General features: G+C 38.4%; 1 protein-coding gene across 1 annotated transcript in view; it reads right to left on the bottom strand.

Annotated features, from left to right (window-relative positions):
• The window catches only part of SHC3 (SHC adaptor protein 3), a 142,027-nt gene that overhangs the window by 98,902 nt on the left and 21,351 nt on the right, over positions 1-21,774 (bottom strand). The window contains exon 2 of the mRNA XM_068552745.1: positions 1,338-1,408. Within this exon, the coding sequence (XP_068408846.1) occupies positions 1,338-1,408 (71 nt within the window). The remainder of the gene's footprint in view (positions 1-1,337; positions 1,409-21,774) is intronic.

Raw genomic sequence — 21,774 nt, 5'->3', positions numbered from 1 at the left:
AGTAGAAATGGTCGACAATTCTCTTTAAAAAAAACGCACCATACACAACATTGTAAATCAAATATACTTCAATTTTTTGTAAGTAAAAAAAAAAAAACAACAACTGCCACCACCCACGAGAAGGTGACCAGTGTCACAGGTTCCAGTATCCCCAGGCCCGTGGCCAAGCACTCTGCCCACCCCGCACGGCACGTGCATTTTTCATGGCTGGGATGAATGAATCATTGATTAAACATTCAAACTTCTCTTTTAAATGCTCTCACTACAAAATACCATTCTTTTGCCTTGGCAAATTCCATAAACCATTTTGTACAAATATGTAGAGATGGATTATTCCCTTGGTGTAGATTACTACTGTCTGTGTGCTCCCAATATGTGTGTCTTGAGTTGCTTTAGAGAGAAGGGGAACATCAACCCTTTGAACACGAATTTCTTCAATGAGCAAGAAGAGGTTTCATTGTTGTGCTTAAAGCATAGAATTGAGGCAATGTACATTACTGAGTAGCTAATTACTACAAATAACTGCTTTCTAAAGCTCAATCTTTACTTTTTGGCTTGCTAATCCAAAAATATCCAATAGAGAGATTTGAATGAAATAAAAATGAGGCATTTTCTGAGATCACTATTTAAACAATTCCACGACTGCCAAAGCAATATAAGCTCATCGCCCTCAGAAGTGTAGCTATTTCACAGACCCAGTCCTAGCTTTCTGGTTCTCTTCTTCAAGATGACTTGAAATTGGCATTCTTCTAAAGGTACACGCTCTACTAGGCTGTGAATTTTTTAAAAACAATGGTCAAAAACAGAACTGACCCTCAAGAAGTTTAAAATCTAGTTGATGTTGGAGAATATATAAACCTGTTCAAAACCACTGACACCTTAAAAGAATTGTTCAGCTTTCTAAATTACTACTCCCATTAAGATTTCTACTTCCAATTCTACGCATTTTACTCTGTGTATACTGTTGGAAATTCTCTCTGACATCTTGATTTTCTTTTTAAAAAGAAATAACACAGTTCAGTAGATTTTAAAATATCAATCTGGTCTTAGAGTTTCATTTATTAAAGAAACAAACATAAACACTCCATTTGTCTGCAGCTTAATTATAAAAAGAGCTTAGAAGTGGAGAGTGTCCATCAGGGGGCTTGTATTAAGACGCACGTGTCACAAACATGGATGAACACTAGAGAGAATTGAAACAGTGGGTCCTGACTCCCTGTCACCAGTCGCCAGCACTCAAGGGGCAGACTTCCCCTCTGGAAATTTCTAGTTGTTAATCTCAGAAAGCATTCCTTTCCAAAGTAAAATCACAGGAGTCCATTTTCAAGAGGGCTTACCTGGTAATTTGTGTCCTTGTACTGAAGTCAAGTGACCTCATTGAGCGAAGAACTTCAATGCACCCCAAGTACTGCAAGGGGAGAAAATGTAAATCATGAGCACTGAGAACTGACATGAAGAGACAATTCCTAACTACAACAAGGGCATTTTGGGAGGCATACATATTTCTTAGCCACATTTTAACTTTTTATTCATGGTGACACTTTGTTCTGTTTCTATAAAAGTAATAAAAGTAATAACTCACACCCATCAGCAAATACCCTGAGTGCTGACATTTGACACTATGCTTAACTTTTCTGAAACCCATTAGTATTTTCACTTTCTTTAGAAATACATTTTCGAAAACTTTTGTCAAGGTATAACTAGCATGCTGTAAAATGCAGAAATTTGTTTTTTTCAAGATTTTTTTTGATGTGGACCTTTTTTAAAGTCCTTATTGAATTTGTTTTATGTTTTGGTTCTTTGGTCGTGAGGCATGTGGGATCTTAGCTCCCCAACCAGGGACTGAACCCGCACCCCCTGCGTTGGAAGGCGAAGTCTTAACCACTGGACTGCCAGGGAAGTCCCCAGAAATCTTAAATGTATAATTCAGTGACTGGTTAAACATGTACCTCTCATGTAACCACCACTCAAACCCCAACATTCCAGCATCACATTTCTAGTCCTTTACAAAGCTTCTAGAGGTTTATAATTTTAAAGAAAGAATGAAAACACTATAATACCAACATTTTGGCCAACATTAAACTTCATTATCTAATAAATGTATTTTGCGTTATATGAATAAACTATAGATTACCCCCAAAGGTGCTTTATTTTGGTTTACTAGAAAGACCTCTTCTGCATTATTTAACATAAATTTTCAGAATTTCATCTTGCACATCTAAATTTGTAGCTAAATTTTTTATCAGTTTTACACGTGAAAATGTATGTGTATATGTGAATATATGGCCACAACTAAAGCTATAGACAACCACTAGAGTGGAAAAGATAGAATATTTGTGTTCCAAAGCCCTTGGGGAGTTTGACGGTACAGATGTTTTATACCAATGCCTTTAAATTTAGACTTAGCAGGAAGAGATCTCATGGTATAGTACAGAAAAGACTGCATTTGAATTATTCAGAAAGCCTGAATTTGAGCCTGGCTCTGTCATATATTCTCATATAACTTTAAACAAAACTTTAAACTTCTCTGAAATGTGACTATTACTCTAACCACTGCACAGTCACAGAGTTTTTTAAATACTGTCACCTCCATCAGTTATGTGGGTACCATGAATGGTCACAGAGACATACGAATTAGACGACCACTAACATTGCAGAGTCATGTGATTAAAATGACAACATCACAGAATCATGTGAATACGAAGACTAACATCGCAGGGTTGTATGACTACCACCACCAGCAAAGTCGAAGACTTATGCAACATCATCACAAAGTTACATGAATACCATGACCAACATTGCAGAATTATGTAAATACTGCAACCATGTCACAAGTCCCATGAAAACAATGAGCAACAGTGCATGGTTATGTGACTGCCACCACCGCTATTATAGAGTTGTGTGGATGCCATCACCATCACAGCAGAGTTATATGATGACCGCTGTCACTAAGATATGTGGAGACCACAATACACTTTGCCGAGTTATAGGATTGCCACACCCAACACTGTCACAGTTATGTGAGCATCACAACAACATCCCAGAGATAGGTGAAAACCACCACCAGCAACATTACAAAGTGAAGTAATTACTTCCACCAAAGTGGCAAAGTTGTGTCAGTATCTCTCAGAAATATATGACTACCAACACCACCACCATTGCAGGGTTATGCAAGTTCCACATGCATGGTCACAGGCTTAGGGAAACCCCATAACCACCATTGCAGATGTGTGAATATGACATGGCCACTGCAGATCATCTGATTACTATGCCCACTGTCACAGAGTTATTGAAGACCACTTTATAACATTGCAGAGATATGTGAATACCACCAACGCCACCACAGCATAATGTGAATTCTGTAAACGCTCTCTCAGTTATGGGAATATCACTACCTCACAGTGATATGTTAATGCCAACACTACCATTGTCATAGAGCTATGTAAATTCCATGACCAAGTCCTGGTGTTTGTTATCTGAATTACACCATCACCACCAACACAAGATATGTGAGTAGCAACACAAATGTTGCACAGTTATGCCAACACCATAACAAAATAACGTCTTAGGGTTATAGGAATACTGTGATGAATTTCACAGCGTCTGTGAACACAACTTCCACCAGTGTTGCAGGGTCATGTGAATACACGACTTTTGCCACATAGTTATTTGAATACCACCTGTTGGGCTGCATCCTACAGGCCTGCAAGCCCTGCACTTGCCCAGCCTCAAGACCCAAGAAAGAGCTCGGAGTCAGTGACAGAGACATCAGCAATTTAAAGGATAGGGGGATCTTACAGGTTTGAAGCAAGGTCCTAGAGTGACAACCCACCGCGTGCAGCAGAGGGCAGGCAGGACATGGCAGTAGTCTTCACTCCCAGGGGAGAGGGAGGTTACCAATTATAGGGGGAATTCACATCAGGTTGGCAATCAGTTACCAGGGAAACCAGCAGAGGAGCACATCCCTCACTGCCCCTTTGATAAGCTATCACAGTGGAGATGCCCTGATCTAAAGATTAGAATGATCACTAGCTGGGGCTGAGGGCAAGTGTGTAAGAAGGTCAGTCATGTGAGTAGGGTGTAAGTGAAGCAAGTACTGGTCAAGCAGGGAATGCACAGAGAACAAGAGAATAGCCATCTTGGGTTGCCTCGTCATACACCACCTCTGCCCCCACCACGGTAGTATGTGAAATGTGAACACCTGGCCAACCACAGAGCCATGGAAATAACATCAGCAACAATATCATAAAATCACATGAACGCACCTACCACAGTTGCTGATTATGTGTATTCAAACACCCCCACCATGACAGGGCTATGTGGATACCGTGACCAAAGTCACAGAGCTTTAGGAATAGACAGCCAATGATGAGGTTATGGGAAGACTACCACCAACCCAACCACTGAGTTATGTGACTACCACAACCAACACCACAGGTTGTATAAATACCATAATCAACATCCAACATCAACTGAATGTCATCAGCACCACACCATCACAGTTATGTGAATATCATGGCCACCACAGCAGAGTTATGTGAAGACCACCTGCACCCACTTCACAGAATAACCAATAACATGACCAACATTGAAGAGTTAGATGAATACTATCACCTTGATCATTGCAGAGTCACGTGAATACCTCCAACAACAACTTTGCAGAATTATTTGAATAACACAGCCAACTCTGCAGTGTTATATGAATGTGACCACAACCAATGTCACAGATTCTTGTGAATACCACCACCAACACTAACACAAAGCCATGTGAATCCCATGACAAATGTAGCAGAGTAACATGTAGACTAACTTCTCAGAGTTATATGATTACCACCACCACCTTCACAGATATGTCAGTACCTCCACTGCTGTCACAGTTATATGAAGACCATGACCAGCTTCAGGGAATTATATGATGACCACCATCACCACGTTTGCAGTGCTACGTGAACACCACCACCAACATCGCCGAGTTGAGTTACCCTCCCAAGGGGCTGTAGCAATTTGTCCTCTCAGCACCAATGTCTAAGAAAGTTTATTTCTCTATCCTTCATAACAGTGGACAGCATCAGTCTTTTGAACATTTGCCTCTCATGGGCAAAGATTTCTTTTTTTTGTTTTGTTTTAATTTGAATCTCTTTGATATCTAATAAGATTATGTAGTTTTTTCATTTGTTTATTGGCTATTTGCACTTCTTTTTCTGTTAATTGACTATCATATCTTTGGCCCAATTTTCTATTAAGTTCTTTATCTTTTTCTTATAAATTAATGTGATATTAATCTCCCATTCAGTTATTTTTCTTTTGATGGTCAGTTTCTACATTTTACCTAAAAGAATTGTTACTGTAGAAATATGGTAATAATTACTGTGATCACATGTCTATCCTTTTCTGTATGGCTTTGGAATGCCCTGTCTTGCTTAAGAAGGTCTTGTGTCCCTAGATTCTTACAGTATTCTCCCAAATTTTATTTTAACAATATTTATCATTTATTTATCTATACATTCACTTTAATGTTTTTCATTTACCTTTTTTATCTATTTGGAATTTGTCTATACAGGCTATGACAGGAATTATAATACTAGCCTCCAAATGGACTACTACTTATATCAGTACCACTGATTTAATAATTCATCCATGTCTTCCTGGATTGATGTGCCAATTTTGTGGTATATCAAATTCCTATTTCTGTATGAACTTTTACCTAAACTCTATTCTATGTCATTTGTCAATTTCTGTGTCTCTTCTATGTATTTTTCCTTGAGAACTTGAAGATCATTTTGTCAAGTTCTCCTGCCCTCAAAAACTATTTGGATTACAATCAAAATTTTATATATTACCTTGAAGAGAACTTACATTTATTATTAAGTTTTTGTATCTGTAAACATGAGAGTTGTTTCCATTTCAGATATTATTTATTGCCTTTGATAAGACTTTCTGATTTTATTATATATATATATATCCTACACTTTTCTTCTTCAGTGTATTCCGAGGCATTATTTTCTAAGTTTTGGTAACCACAGGGAATGAGAGTTTGATTTTTCCTTCCCATGTCTACCTGGTTTTTACTACATAGAAAATTCAATCAATGGGCTCCAGAGATGTACAAAACTGAAGAATTGTGAAAGCCTGGACAATGGAGCCTAGTAAACCTCCCAGAACCGAAGACAACCTCCTAGTGCCAAAGAGATTAAAATACAAAAGAGAGTGTGCATTCGTGGAATTTAGATGCAGAAGTCCCTGCATCAGCCTCACAGGAATTCCAGGAAAAGAAAAGAAAAAAGTAGAGGGAAAGAAATATTTAAGAACAAAGAGAGTAAAATTTATAGTGTTGTAGGGAGGCTACAAGGCGCAAGAAGAAATATGAAGAAAGATCCACTTTTTTCATATTTCAGTACAAAAGGACCAAGAGAGAAACATCCTGAAAACATTCCATGAGGGGGAAAGAAAATAGGTTACTTACAAAGAAAGCTCTCTTTCAGCATCAAATACATGAAAACAAATAACATCAGAAGACTGAAAAAGAGAAGTACTAAGCCAAGAATCTTATATCCATCCAAACTACCATTCAAGTGGGAGGGCAAAGCAAAGACTCAGAAAGTTAACCACCCACAGATGCTCTCTGAAAGAATTATTCCAGGAAAACAGGAATACAAAAAACAGAAGGATGTGGGCTACGAGAAACAATGATATGAAAAGAATCAAAAAAATTTACAGGTACACCTTATGCCTTAATAATTATTGATGCATAACTCTAAATATATTTTTACAATGATGGGGAGCTAAAGTCTCAGAAGACCTCAACATGGCTGGTAGGGGACAGATAAAAAAGAGTGGTTGAAGAGGATGAGGGAAGCTTGCTAAAGGCAGTTGTGTTTTGTGAAAGTAGGGCCAGAACTAATTCTAGGTAGCAGTAGAAAAATATAAGTTTACATACATGTGTAAAAAATTGTAAGCCACTGTAAAAATAAGAATGAAATGATCAACTTCCAAACTAAATAGCCCCACCAGCAAAAAGAAGGGAAAAAATTAAAATGCACAAATGAAAGGGAAAGAATAAACATTAAACAAAACATCAGTGATAGGTCCAAACACCTCATTGGTCACAACAATCATGAATGGATCAAACCCACTAATTAAAGGTCAAAGACTTTCACACTGATTAAAAATATATGTGTGTACTGATGAACCCAGTGGCAGGGCAGGAATAAAGACTCAGACATAGAGAACGGACTTGAGGACACGGGGTGGAAAGGGAAGCTGGGATGAAGTGAGAGAGTAGCACTGACATATATACACTACCAAATGTAAAATGGATGGCTAGCGGTAAGTTGCTGCATAGCACAGGGAGATCAGCTTGATGCTTTGTGACCACCTAGAGGGGTGGGATAGGGAGGGTGGGAGGGAGGCTAAAGAGGGAGGGGATATAGGGATATATGTATACATATAGCTGATTCACTTTGTTGTACAGCAGAAACTAACACAAAACATTGTAAAGCAGTTATACCCCAATAAAGATATAAAAAGGATATATGTGTGTTAAATAAAGTGACAAAGAAAACACTAAGAAGATAAAACAGATTCAAATCAGGCAAATGCTAACAAAAGAAAGCAGGGAAATAATATCCCATTTACAATCAAAAGAAACAAGAAACATGAAATAAACAAGAAATTTGTAAGATTAAGTTGAAAAAAAACTTTAATGACAGATGAGTAAATTTTTTAAAACCTGCTTATATGGAAAGACATACCATGATTTCTGGATTGGATGATTTAATACTAAAAACATGCCAATCCTCCTCCAGATTCATCTATAATTTCACTGTGATGCCAATTAAAGTCCCAACAGGACTTTACCCCCAAAACTAGAAAAATTAATTCCAAAACTTATATCATAAAGGAGGATCCTTAAGAACACAAAGAAATTTCTGAAGAAAATAAAAATGAAAAGTAACTGGTGAAAATTATGTGATATTGACATGGGAATAGACAAATCATGCAAGGGACTAGAATGGGGCCGAGAAGAAAAAGGTATACAGATCTGTGGGTGTCACTAAAGAAAAGATAAGCCAGTCAGTAGGTGTGAGGATTTGACTAGCTCTACATTAGGAAAAGATCTATCTAGACAGCCCTGCCCACAGCTGTTGTGTATGGTGTATAAGGTGTGTGTTATGTATGAAAGGCATGCCCTCTCCAAAATGCTCACCTAACCCCATGCACAAAAGTAATCACAAAAGGATTAAAGAGCTAAAGCTAAGAAATAAAATTATTGAAACATTACAAGAAATAGAAAATTATATATCTATCAAAAGACCTAAAACTCAAAGGCCATAAGTGAGCTCATGAAAATTAGTCATTTTTGAAGAAAAAGACAAATGATATAAACAATATGAAAAGGCAAGTGAAAGACTGAGAAAAATCCAAAACAAACAGACAAAAAAATTAAGCAAGCCCATCAACTTAATAGACAAAATGGGCAAAGGATACAAACAGAAGATTCACAGAGGAAGAAAGACAATTGGCCAACATGCATCTGTAAAGACAAGTGCCCAGATGGATGGATCAGAGAAATTAAAATAACACCAGAAAGAGATACAATTTTTCACCCAGCAGAATAGTGAGTTGGGTGAGGAAGCAGGAAAATGGGCCCTGTCACACAGTCTTGTAACAAGTGTAATTTGGTGAAAACTTTTTGGAAGACTATTTGGAAATATCCATGGATATGGAAAATGTGCTTGCCTTTTACCCAGTAATGTTATTTGTAGGTCTCTATTCATGCATAAGTGCATGAAATTGTACATGCAAAATATTCATTACTTCATTGCCTCTAAAGAGTGAAAATTTGAACCCCCTCCTCAAATGTTGATCAATAAATGTATAGTTAAACACTTGGGGCACATCCAAACTGTGGTTCCAAAGGCAGCCATTTTTTTAATGATTTAAGCTTAGTCTCAAAAAAACACTGTTACTTCCTCCACATTTTACTGGTTAAAGCAAGTCACAGTGTCAGCCCAGATTCAAGGAGAGGGGACCACTTAAGGGTGTGAACAAAAGGATGCTTGGTTCACTGGGTCCACCTTTGAAGACATAAGGGCACAGAGAGGAGACAAAGATGGCGCAGATACTGCTGGGGAGAGCATTGGAAAGGAGGAATGATTAGGAAGGAGTATTATCCCTGAATACTTCTACATTAGTTAGACATTTTATAACAAAAACATGTTCATTCATTAAACATACAATTACAAAATGAGGAAAAAATAAAAGTATTTTCCACCAAAAGAAAAAGACCATGCTTAATAAAATTGGACCTCCAAGCTATGATGTAGAATTGATCACAAAGTGATCAAGGCCATCTGGTATCTCAAATTACAAGGGATCTGGAACAGCCCTCCTGAATCTTCTGGAGAGCTACCTTGTTCTGATAATGCAATGGAAAGTGAAGTGGTTAGTGAAACCAGCCACACCTCTCAGGTAGGCTATTCCTATCATGGGCGTCTTTGAATTCCATCCCCCAGCCTCAGCAATTGGTCAAGGATGGGTGCGTGATCCCAGGCAGGCCAAGTCAGACCTGGGAGTTTTGGTGGAATTGCCTGGACTGTCTACTCTCTAGGAGTCACAAGCTCCAACGCAGCTTCTGAGAGCTGCACTGTTAACAGTAACTGTTCCTCAGTCCCCATACCTTTCTGGCCAGAGGAGGTTAGAAGAATTTATGAATAATTAACCCTGGTGATTTCTAGCTTCAGTGCCTATTAGAGGTCCCTTTCAAATTTCATTTGGAATTATGGTAAGCCCAGGCTTGTTATTTTCAAGCATGGCGCATAAATGGGGATGTCGTTCATCTAGACCTGAAGAAAAGTCTATTATATCTTCAATATTTTGTTGGCCTACTGAGTAATTTGCCTTTTAGGCTTCTGGTACTGAGCAAAGAAGCATCTCTTAAATGACTGTAAAATGCTTAAGTAATCACTAAATCATAGCTATTAATAATATAAGCATTTGTTTACTAACAACAGGTAGCAAGACCCCACATCATTCATGCCATAATTAATAAACACTTATCTGCACCTGTTAGGAAGATCATGTAGAGAGAATTTGAACAGGTATTGTGCCTTTGAAGACCTTACAGTTTCTGGTCATCCTTTGACAGCTACACCATGGGGCAGCAAAAGAAAGGTGCCAGAGCCAGGATGAAAGACAAATTGCTAGGAAATTGAAGGAGAGACCACGAAGCACTGTCCATGTGAACTGTGAATTTGAGGCAGTGACTCTCTATGTGTGGTCCCCTGTCCAGTAGCAGCATCTGGGAACTTGTTAGAAACGCAAGTCCTTAACTTACTGCAAGCTCTCTATGGATTTTGATGTCCACTTAGGTCTGAGATTTATCTGTATAAAGACTGATCTAACTTTCTGAACTTTATGTGATCAGCGTTGTATGCAGGCTATGTCAGTTCAAATCTTGCTTTTTCCATTTAATAGTTGAAGGTTTAGTGTTGTGAAATAAATCTCCCAGAGCCTTGCTTTCCTTAAACAAGAACGGTGATTTCAATATCTATGTCCTGAATTTGCCATGAGTATAAAACTCACCTGCAAAATATTTCACATAACTCATGGCATACATGTGGCTCGAGATACCAGTAATACTATTTGTACACTTCAGGCCGGGTTCCTAGGGGTACCTTCATATATGGGGCTGAGGGCTCAGCTACAGTTCATACTTAGCTAAAAATGGCATATGTTTCAGTGTGTTTTATTTTTTTCAAACTCCAGCTAACCTTGAGGGTCCCAGGACTTTGTGGCTTTTGGCTCCTCCTGTTTTCTTCAATAAGCCCTGGACACAGCCCCCAGGTAGGACCTCAAAACATCCCAAATCTTAGGAAACTGATGGCATAACATTGGTAAATGGACTCTGTGAAAACCCAAGTTCGCAATATTAAAATAAAGTATTTCCAATTGTGTCTGAAGGATTTCTTCAGGAAACAGAGGAATATGGGCAAACAACACTATTATTAGCAATAATAACTTAAGAGCTCAGAATAAAATCAGCTTTCTGGATGAGAAACAAAAGTAAAAACATCTAGGGTTGGAGATAGAGTTCCTATAACAGAAATAAGTGTCACTGATAGAATAAACTGAGCCAGCTTGTTCAAGAATTCAAAGAAATTTTTTTAAAAAGGAATTAAAGAAATAATGGGGTGTGTAGGCAAGAATCCAGAGCCATCAGAAAAAGAACTGCAACTTACAAAGATCCTGAAAGAAAACTCACATCATTCGGAGCAGGAGGAAAATAAGGGAAAATGTTGTGCCTTCAATACATAAGAAAAGAGCGATAACCGCCGATAGCACTAAGACAAAAGCCATTATTTTGTAAAAGAGGGTCTTGATAAAGACGTTTCTTGGCAACTGTGTGCCTGAGCCAGCTACAAATGAACGGAAAGGGCAGGAAGCCAAAAATGAGCTGGGAAAGATTAGTCACAGGTCTGTCACCCTCCACTGATTCTGATGGCTCTCGCCTCAACCGGAGAGCCAGGAGCTGTCATCTCAGAGGTCTACAGAGACCTGGAGACCCAGAGCCTTGGCTGTGAGTGTCTAAGGACAAGGGTGACATCAGAATTGTCCTAGCAGGTGTGTTTTTCCCTGCCGCACCGGGAGTTTTAGGGAGTGAAGGGGTCTGGGGTATGGGGACACATTTTTGGAGCCAGAATTGCAAAACTTCCCCATGGGATGCAGGAATTTAAGGACCTAGGGACCGGATCCTAGAACAACAGAAAACTGCCTGGTGCTCAGGACTCGCAGGAGGGCTGAGAGGCCAGGGAAGGTTTGTAGTGCTCACTGAAACCTGCCACCCTGAACCGACAACTCCCAGGCCCCGAAATTTATCCCACTCTTGCTGGTTGCTTGGGCCCTCCGGAACCTGAGGGGCAGAGACTCTTGCATGGTTAGAGTGTAGTGTGCTTTGCAAGCTGGCAAGCAATATTCAGATTACAAATATGCTCCTCACTCTTCGGGGAGAGGGAGATACCACTGTGCCCACCCTCAGGGCATTGAGAAACACCCAGACTTTCAAAGCTGCGCCCACCCTTCTTGGGCCTTCAGGGGGAGCTGGGGGTGTTTCCTGAGCCCTAGTGCTTGTTCTTCAGGACCATGGGCAGATCTGAGTTTTCACCATGAGGATCCATCTGCAAAGGATGGTATTTAAAGAAAGATAAAGTCTAGCTTGAAATTCCATGAACCTGACTAATAGAAGGGTAAACAATAAAAAAAAAAAAAAAAGTCTGCAAATGTTAAAAAAAAAAAGCAGGACAATATTGTCTTTTTTTAAAATAATAATAATCTAGATAAATGCCTTCTTTTTCCTCATATTTTCTCTGCCTAATCAAACACACATCCACATTTCTCTCTCCCTCTCTCTCTCTCTCTGTGTGTGTGTGTGTGTGTGTGTGTTTATACTGATAAAGGATATGACACGATACTCACCTGGCATGCCACAGGGAGTATGCTGAGGGAGAGAAGTGGCCTCGTACTTTGATTTTATATCATTAAGGATGGTTGGATTTTCACGTGTGTGTGTGTGTGTGTGTGTGTGTGTAACAAGTGCAAAAAGAGTAGATGCATTAACCTTATAATAAAAATATTTTTAATCTGTACAACCACATAGAAAATAATTTTTCTATACATATAAAGAGGCTCTGTTCTTTTGCTCCAGAAACTTCATTGCTGAAATTATAAGGAATGGGTCTTAATGATCCTCACTCTTAAAAAAGCTTCATACACAAAGATGCTTTATCAACTATTATTTACTACAAGAACAACGAAGACACAAACTAAACACTCCTCAGGAGATGAGGGTCAGTGTGGTGAAGCTATTGGATGGACTATGTCATCATCACATATTTATGAAGACTGTATAAATACTGAGAAAAGAATGCAACAGAGTCAATTTTTAAAAACTATATAGTATGGTAATAACCAGGTCTTTCAAAAGCTACATATAAAAAATGGAAGTAATTATACCAAAGTGTTAATCATTAAGAGCAAACATTTATTAAGCACTCACTATGTGCCACGCATGGTGCTGACCATTTTGAGCGGTGATCCTTGCAATAGCCCCACTCAACAGGTGCTATCACTAGCTCCATTGTACAATGTGGAAACGGAGGCAGAGTATGAAGAGGGAATTTCCAGGACATACCCAGGTGACCACCAAACATGTGAACATATATTCAACTTCATTGGCACTCAAAGTTATGCAGTTTAAACCACAACAAGAAATTGAAAATTGGCAAAAATTGAAAAGTTGAATGACATTAGTGTTGGTGGAAGTGAGATGAAACAGTGCTTAGTTACTGTTGGTGGGACCATAATTGGTACAAGCATTTCAGAGAATGCCTCAAAAATTTAGATGTGCACTCTTCTCTTTTGATCCAAAGCTTCTCTTGTGGAAAATTACTCGAGGGAGATTCTCACACATTTTAAGAGGGGACACGTGCAAAGATTTTTACTGTGTGATTGTATTAGAAAGAAATTAAATCATGGTTGATCCAAGAAGTGATTTTTTTAATGGATCTGTTTTTGAAAAATTCCCAAGGCAAGTAAAATAATAATAATAATAAAAACTTCGGGAAAGTATGATACCATTTATGTTAAAACCGAAAAAGGAAAACCCACAAAACTACATATTCCTAGTAGCATGTATGTCTGTATAGATGCATGTATATGCACAGACAAAATGATCTGCAAGAACAGGCAGCAAACTGGTAACTGCAGTGACCACTGGGAAGGAATCTTATACCTGACTATTGTGAAGAGGGACTTCTGCTTTTTCACTCTATGTGACATAATGTTTTTCGGCAAGAATGTACCCATGTATTACTTATGCAATTACAAATAATTACATAGCTAAAGGGCAAATGAAATAAACCATTCTTAGAGTAATGGTTCTCAAAATTGAGCATACGTTAGAAGCACCTGGGCTTGTTGAGCCCAGAGTGCTAGGCCCTCCCCATCGTAGAGTTTTTGACTCAGTAGGTCTGCATGAGGCCTGATGCTGATATCTGGTCAGAGGCCACACTTGGAAAACCAGTCCTTAGAAAGGTGAAATGCTGATCTTACAGGGTCACAGAGGAGCCAAGATTTGAACCCAGATCACGTCATATCAGACCCTAACTCTTGATCTCAATCACCTGCTGCCTAGGGATATCTTTATGTTGTGGGATTAAAGGGGATTTGTTTTCTGACCATTTTTTAAAATATATATTTTAAATATACTTATTGGGTTTTTAAATATAATATCAACTCATCCTGAAAATCCATAAACTATACTTTCTATATTTTCCAAAGTTCATAAGTATTCATTGCTTTGGTAATTTTTTAAAAATTACATAACAAGCTCCCTTTGTCTCAGTGAAGCATCTGACAGAGACAGGGACTTCCTGGTGTGAACCTGAGCTGAGCTCCGAACAGGACTCAGCTCTCTGGGGTGGGAGACGAGCTCTCACTCCATTTATGATGGGTACGCAGAGCTGGCAACACATATCCTTTCCCTAACAGTGGGCATCACCCCAAAATACAAATAGGCTTAACTAAGCCAAGGAAATTAAGAAGGAAGTACATTCATATTATGAATGAGAAATTTTTTTCTGTTTAAAAATTGATAAAAGTTCTGGATGATGTTAGCTGCCTGCATGCACACTGCAGCCTCCCCCTTCCACTCAAATCCCCAGTACTGGCAGAAGAGCTATAAAGAATAGGTGAATCCCTAATTACAATGGAAAGCAGAGGAAGAAGAAGGGGCATATCAGTGGACCAAACACTGTGTGCACAGCAGAGGACTGACACAGGAGCAATGATGAGCACAGACAGCATCAAGAGGATGTTGCCAAGCAAATGCCTTGTTCAGGCTTCATCCTGGTTCTTGGGCTAACTGCTTACAGGGGGATTGTGATTACAATGACTAACTTAGAGTAATCAAGACCACACCTAGAGATGGGCACAGTTCCTGAAATCCATTGCTGCTACATACGTAGAAAGAGCAAATGGAGACTGAGGGATCAACCACACTAAACACCAACAGTATAAAAGTACAAAGACTGGGGATGAGTAAAAGAAAATTTTAAAGACACTGAAGATAGATTCAGACATTTCAACACCCATCAATATAAGATGCAGGCATCAGAATACAGAGAAGTAATAGAGAAGACCCAATTTCTCCTTTGAAATGTTCCAACAAGTGCTAAGCAAGATTAAAAGAACAGGGAATTCCCTGGTGGTCCAGTTGTTAGGACTCTACGCTTCCACCGCAGGGGCCATATGTTCGATCCCTGGTCGGGGAACTAAGATCCCGCAAGCCACACAGTGCAGCCCCCCACAAAAAAAAAAAAAAAACTAAAAGAACAAATGAACAAAAACTCCCAAGTCTTGGTGTAATGTCAGAACAAAGATAAAGAAGAAATTCTAGAAAGTTTGGGGGTTGGAGATGAACATTCAATTACTTAAAAAAGAATTAGACACAAAAATGTGAAGGTAGTTAATGCCTTCTGAACTGTGCACTTAAAATGGTTAAAATGGTAAATTTTCTGTTTGTATATTTTAACACAGTTTAAAATACATACATACATGAATCCATAGATAAAAGAATGAGCAGATGGACAGCAGACCTCTCGCCCACAACTTCAGATACAAAAAGACAATGGAGAAACATCTTCAAAATTCTGCAGGAAGATAATTTTTGAACCTAGAATTCAACACCCAGCTAAACTACACTGTGGAGGGGGACAGGTAGAGAACATTCTCAGATGCACATAGATTCAGAAAGTTTACTGCACAGAAACTCCCTTGAAAGAATTACTTGAGGTTGTACTCAGCAAGAATAAAAATAAATCCTAGAAAAAGAAATGGGAAATAGGATGCAATATTTAATAATCAATGAAATTAACTGTTAAGTCTAAACATCTTATGGCTGCGTCTTAATATAATAATCATCTGGAATTAAAGTCCTATGTAAAGTCCTATGTAGTCCTATGTAATAATCTGGAATTAAAGTCCTATGTAAATTCCTATGGAAGGTAGAAGGAGCATAGCAGAGGGAGGATGGCAATGAAGAGAAAAGAAAGGTGGTGAGGCTTTTGTCTCCTTTGGACTAGAATACTGACTAACTTCAGATACTAAAGCTAGTATTAGAAAATACCAGCTTAAACTGTGCATTACATTTTAAGGTAACTTCAAGGGGAAAATACACAAATGAAAGGTGATCGGTTTCATTAGTCATCAGGTAACCGCTCATTGAACCACAGTGCACACACTACACACCCACCCTAGCGGTAAAGTGGAAAATATAATATCAAGAGTGGGGGAGGATGTGAAGCAACAGGAACTCTTTCACTGCTGGTAGGAGTGTAAATTAGGGCAAACACTTGGGAAAACTGTTTGGCATTTTCTTCTGAAACTGAATATGTGCATACCCTGTGATCCAGCAATTCCACTCCAAGAGAAATAAGTCCATCTGCCACCAAAAGAAATGTACGAAAATATTCATAGTAGCACTATTCATAATAGTCCCAAACTGAAGGAAAACCAAATATCCATCAATGGCGTAATGAATAAATAAATAGTAATATATTCACAAAATATGGTGATTGATGGTACAGCAATGAGAATTGGAAGAACCTCAACTATATGCAACAGCTTATCTCTGTAATTGACAAAGAAGACTCTTCAACCACGTCATTCATTCTCTAAATGTTGGCAGAGCCCCCACGCTGTGCCAGAACAAGTCTAAGCAGATGGTTGGACACCAGCCAACAGGATAGGTGAGGTCATGCACTGACTGAGGGTCCATACTAGTCAGGAAAGTAGGTAATAAATATAAATAAATAATTGTTCTGTCCTTCACCTGCCTTTTGAGCTTCATGCACTAACTCCACACCCATACTCCTAACCTAACCGAATTTTTCATCACCACCTTCTCCACTCCATCTTCTCACACCTCCTGTGTCCATATATGCAATGAACTGCTGCCTGCAGTCCCTTCTTTCCTCCCCTCCCTTCCACTTCCCCTTCTCAGATCCCTTCCAATCCTTAACGATCCACATCAAATATCAGGCACCCAGAAAGTGCCCTTCCCCCCTCAAGTAATAACATCCCTTATTGTGTGAGAGCGCTATTTGTGTTCTGCTGCCATGGACCTCTTTGCCTGTTTGCATGATGCCTTTTCACCATTTTATCACGGTACAAGGCTCTGCACAGAGAATGTAACAAAGTTACACTGCCAAAATTAAAAATGAAGAAAATTTAAACCTTTAGGGCTCTTTGTCATTGCCATGCCATCCCTCCCTATCAATTCCCTCACATCCCAGGATGCCTCCAAAATGTCGAGTTAGTGCCCTGCATCATTGTCCCCTAACCCAGTGAAGGCTCCAGCACTCATCTACACATTTTGTCACCCAGAAGAAGCTGCAGGATTGTGTCTTTATTCCTCCTTGCATTCCTAATGCCTCACCTGGAATGGGTACAAAATAAATGTTTGGTGAATGTATTCACTAAAGGCTAACGAAGTTAGAGATGCTTTCAACATCCCTCCAGTAATCAGAACTAGAAAGCTTATAACACTTCATTTGATAATGCAGAAATCTCATGAATCATAATTTTTTCATTAACTTTTCATTTCACTTATTAGCACCAATTTACAATGGTTTGTGATATGTAATGTACTTGAACATTCTCTGATTGTGTTTCCCTGAAATTATTCTGGAATTTAGATATTTGACTGTTAAATAAGCCTTTTCACTTAGCTATATTAATCCAAGTGAGTGTCTGAGACTGTGTATTTTAAGTTAAAGAACAATACGAAAAAACAAGGTGGGGGACGGGAATGCTGATCCTAGCAAAGGAAGAGAGGAGTAAAAAAGCACAAATATTTGTGACAATATTCTGTAATTATTTCAAAATAAAAAGTTTTTTTTAAAAAAATTCAGGAATGGAAAAAAGCAGACTATAATACTATTGCTATAAATTTCAACATTTTCTCCAGTTTACCTAGGTGTCAATTTTTCCCCATCTAGAGCAGTATCCTGGAAATGGATACCGGTAACATTCAATTGGGATTACAGGTGCATTTCCTAAAAGGTCAGTAAATTGATAGTTTTCCAATTGAATCACATACTTAGTTTCCCAATGACTAATTACAATTTTTAAATGAATATATATTCTATGAGTTAGCCACCTAATCTCTAAGTCTGTATGTTAACTGGCATGTGTTCTTTTAAGCCGAGTATGCCATAATTACACAATTCAACATGTATTTAATGTTTCTATGTGCCAAGCGCTACAACGTAAAAATGAACAAGAAAAACCACTGACCTCAAATTTCACTCCTCTGTCTTCCGTTCTTTTAAAAGCATAAGAAGACAGTTCTAAGAAAGGCACATGTCACTTTTGCTGGCTGGCGAATGACAAAGCCTTGTGAAGCTTTGCATATTTCTGCATTCAGCTCGATAGACAAGAGTGGACTTTGGATTCATACTGCCCTAGGTTACAGACCCACCTCGTGGTTTTGTGAACTGCAGCCAACCACTGAGCCTTTTTGAGTCTCTTTTTCCTCATCTGTAAAATGGAATTATTGTGAGAAATATACGAGACAGCATGGATTTTAAACAAATGGCATTAATTAAGCCAGGCACAATGAGTGAAAGCTACCTATACTATATTCAGAACACTGACTATTCATCCACAACACACTCCTGTGATAAGTATTTCAATTGGCTTTTCATAAAACTTGTACCGATTTATACATCTGCTCATGGTGTGTGAGAGCACCTTTCCCCTCCCTCTTTGCCAACTCTGCAGGATGTGATTTATTTTCATTTTACTATTTACCTGAAAATCATAATTTTTACAATGAACTTCATTGCCTCGGAAATGAGATTTTATTTACATTTTAATGCCTAGTCTCTTTCACTTAATCTAAGAAAATAATGAGGGGCCCATCAGAAAAGGCATGGCCCCTCCACACCCCCCTCCTGAGACCTTTCACGCTGTGCCCTGTTATCTAAAACACTTTCCTCCTTTCTTCACCTAGATGACTGCTCTGACATTCAGACTTCACATGCTTGATGAAGTCAAGTCCCCTCTTCCCTCTGGCTCATTTTATTTAACATGCCCACATTTTTAGCAATTCTGTTTGATTGAGATATAATTCATCTGCTATAAAAAGTCATCCTTTTAACATGTACAATTGTCATTTTCAGTATATTCACAATATTGTACAATCTTCCCCACTGTTTAACTCCAGAACATTTTTGTCACCCCCAAAATAAACCTGGGTAGAGACTCATTAGCAGTCTCCGCCCTCTCTCCACCCCAGCTCCTGGCAACCACTAATCTACTTTTTATTTTATTTCTACAGAATTGCCAATTCTGGACGTTCTATATAAGTGGAGTTATAAATATGTGCCCTTTTGTGTCTGGCTTCTTTCACTCAGCATGTTTTCAAGTCTCATCCATGTTACAGCATGTGTTGGTATTTCATTCCTTTTCCTAGGTGAATACTATTCCATTGTATCCATTCACCAGCTGATGGACATTTGGGTTATTTCCACTTTGGGGCTATTATGAAGAAAGCTGCCATGAACATTCATGTACAAGTTTTCATGTGAACATACGCTTTCAGTTCTCTTGGGTGTATACGTAGGAGTGGAATTGCTGGGTCATGTGGTAACTCTATGTTTAACATTCTGAAGAACCACCAAAACTTTTTCCAAAGCAGGTGTAGCATTTTACATTCCCATCAGCAACATATGAGTTCCAATTCCTCCACATCTTCACCAACAGCACTCGATATTGTTTGTCTTTTTTATTTCAGCTATCCTAGTGGGTGTGAAGTGATATCTTATTGTGGTTTTGATTTGCATTTCCCTAATGACTAAAGACGTTGAGCATCTTTTCATGTGATTACTGGCCATCTGTATGTCTTTTATGGAGAAATGTCTGTTCAAATCCTTTGCTCATTTTTTTAAATTGGGTTATTTTTGTCTTTAATGTTGAATTATAATAATTCCTTATATATTCTGGATGTCAGTCCCTTATCAGACATATGATTTGCAAATATTTTCTCCCATTCTTTGGTTGCTTTTTCACTTTCTTGACAGTGTCCTTTGAAGCACAAAAATTTTCATTTTAATGAAGTTCAATTTATCTATTTTTCTTCTGTTGTTTGTGCTTTTGGTATCATAGCTAAAAAACGATTGCCTAATCCATGATCACAAAGATCTACCCCTATGTGTTTTCTATGAGTTTCGTGGTTTTAGTTCTTAAAGTCTTTGATCCAGCGTAAGTTTATTTTTATATATGATGTGGGAAGGGGTCCAACTTCATTCTTTTGCATGTGGATATCTAGTTGTCCTAGCACCATCTGCTGAAAAGACAATTCCCCATTGAACAGTGTTGGAACCTATGTCAAAAATAAATTGACCATAAATGTATGGATTTATTTCTGGACTCTCAATTCTATTCCATTGATCTATATATCTATACTTAGGCCAGTATCATATTGTCTTGAAATCAGAAAATGTGAGTCCTCTAACTTTTTTCTTCTTTATCAAGATTATTTTGGCTCTTCTGGGCATGGCTGTATTTTTAAATTATTTGATTAGCTTTTAAATTGTCTTTATTTGATTAGCTTGTTTATTTCATTTGTTTCTGACTTCCTAACCAGAATGTAAGCTCTATGAGGCAAAAGACCACATCTGGTTTTTTTATCCCCAATTTGTACCCTCTGCAACTGTACAGGGCCTGAGTATAAACTCAGTGCGATTTACTGAGTAAATGAATGAATGATTGATACCCAAGCTTTTATAGTGATAAATATTGGAAATAGCCTAAATATTAAAAGATAAGAAAATGTTTAAGTTATAATGCTTTAATAGGATAGAATATTATGCAATCCTTAAAAACCATGTCTTCTAGGGACTTCCCTGGCCATCCAGCGGTTAGGACTCCCTTTCACTGCCAAGGGCCTACGTTCAATCCCTGGTTGGGGAACTAAGATCCCACACACCACATGGCGCAGCCAAAAAAAAAAAAAAAAACAATGTCTTCTAATAATACTGAATAATTTGGAGAATCATTGAACCTGATCTCAATTTTGCATAAGTAAAAATAAAGGCTAAAAAACATCATGGAAATCTTAATAGCAGTTACTATGAAAAATTGTGATTACAAGTAAGTTTAATTTTCTTCTTTATTCTTTTCTCTAGTTTCTACTTTTTCTGCAGTTAGCATGTATTGCTTTCATAAGAGAAAGCTAAACATTACTAACTAGAAGTATCCATATTTAGTAAGGTTGTGTACAGACTTTTGGATTTGCAATAATGGTCAGTGAATCTCTTTTTAGGATTTTGTTGTTAGTGGCACCAACCCCTAGGGACTTGAATGGCTTCAGGTTCTATGGGGAACTGGCACATGTGATGAACTGTTCTCCAGGAAATCTGAGTTAAATATGTGGGGCATAAAGTACACTATAAACGAGCTCCTGCCTGAGTCTCATCTCTGACTTGGTGAATCATCACTCAACAACCTGTGAGAACCCAAAGGCCCAGGGCAAGCTGTGAACTTCACCTCTTTCATCCAAACCCCCAAATCCCCATTGGGTGACCCCAGTGGTGAGCACATGTAAGGGCTACTACACCCACTATCAAATAGAGTTCAAATGTCATCAACTTATAGAATGTGTGGCAACTGTTTTTTTGTTTGTTTGTTTTTTAAATTTTATTATTTGGCTGT

The sequence above is a fragment of the Eschrichtius robustus genome, chromosome 10 (genome assembly GCF_028021215.1).
Source record: "Eschrichtius robustus isolate mEscRob2 chromosome 10, mEscRob2.pri, whole genome shotgun sequence".
NCBI classification, from domain to species: Eukaryota; Metazoa; Chordata; class Mammalia; order Artiodactyla; family Eschrichtiidae; genus Eschrichtius; species Eschrichtius robustus.
Note: the sequence above shows the minus strand (reverse complement) of the source record. Positions and strands in the feature narration are given on the sequence as shown.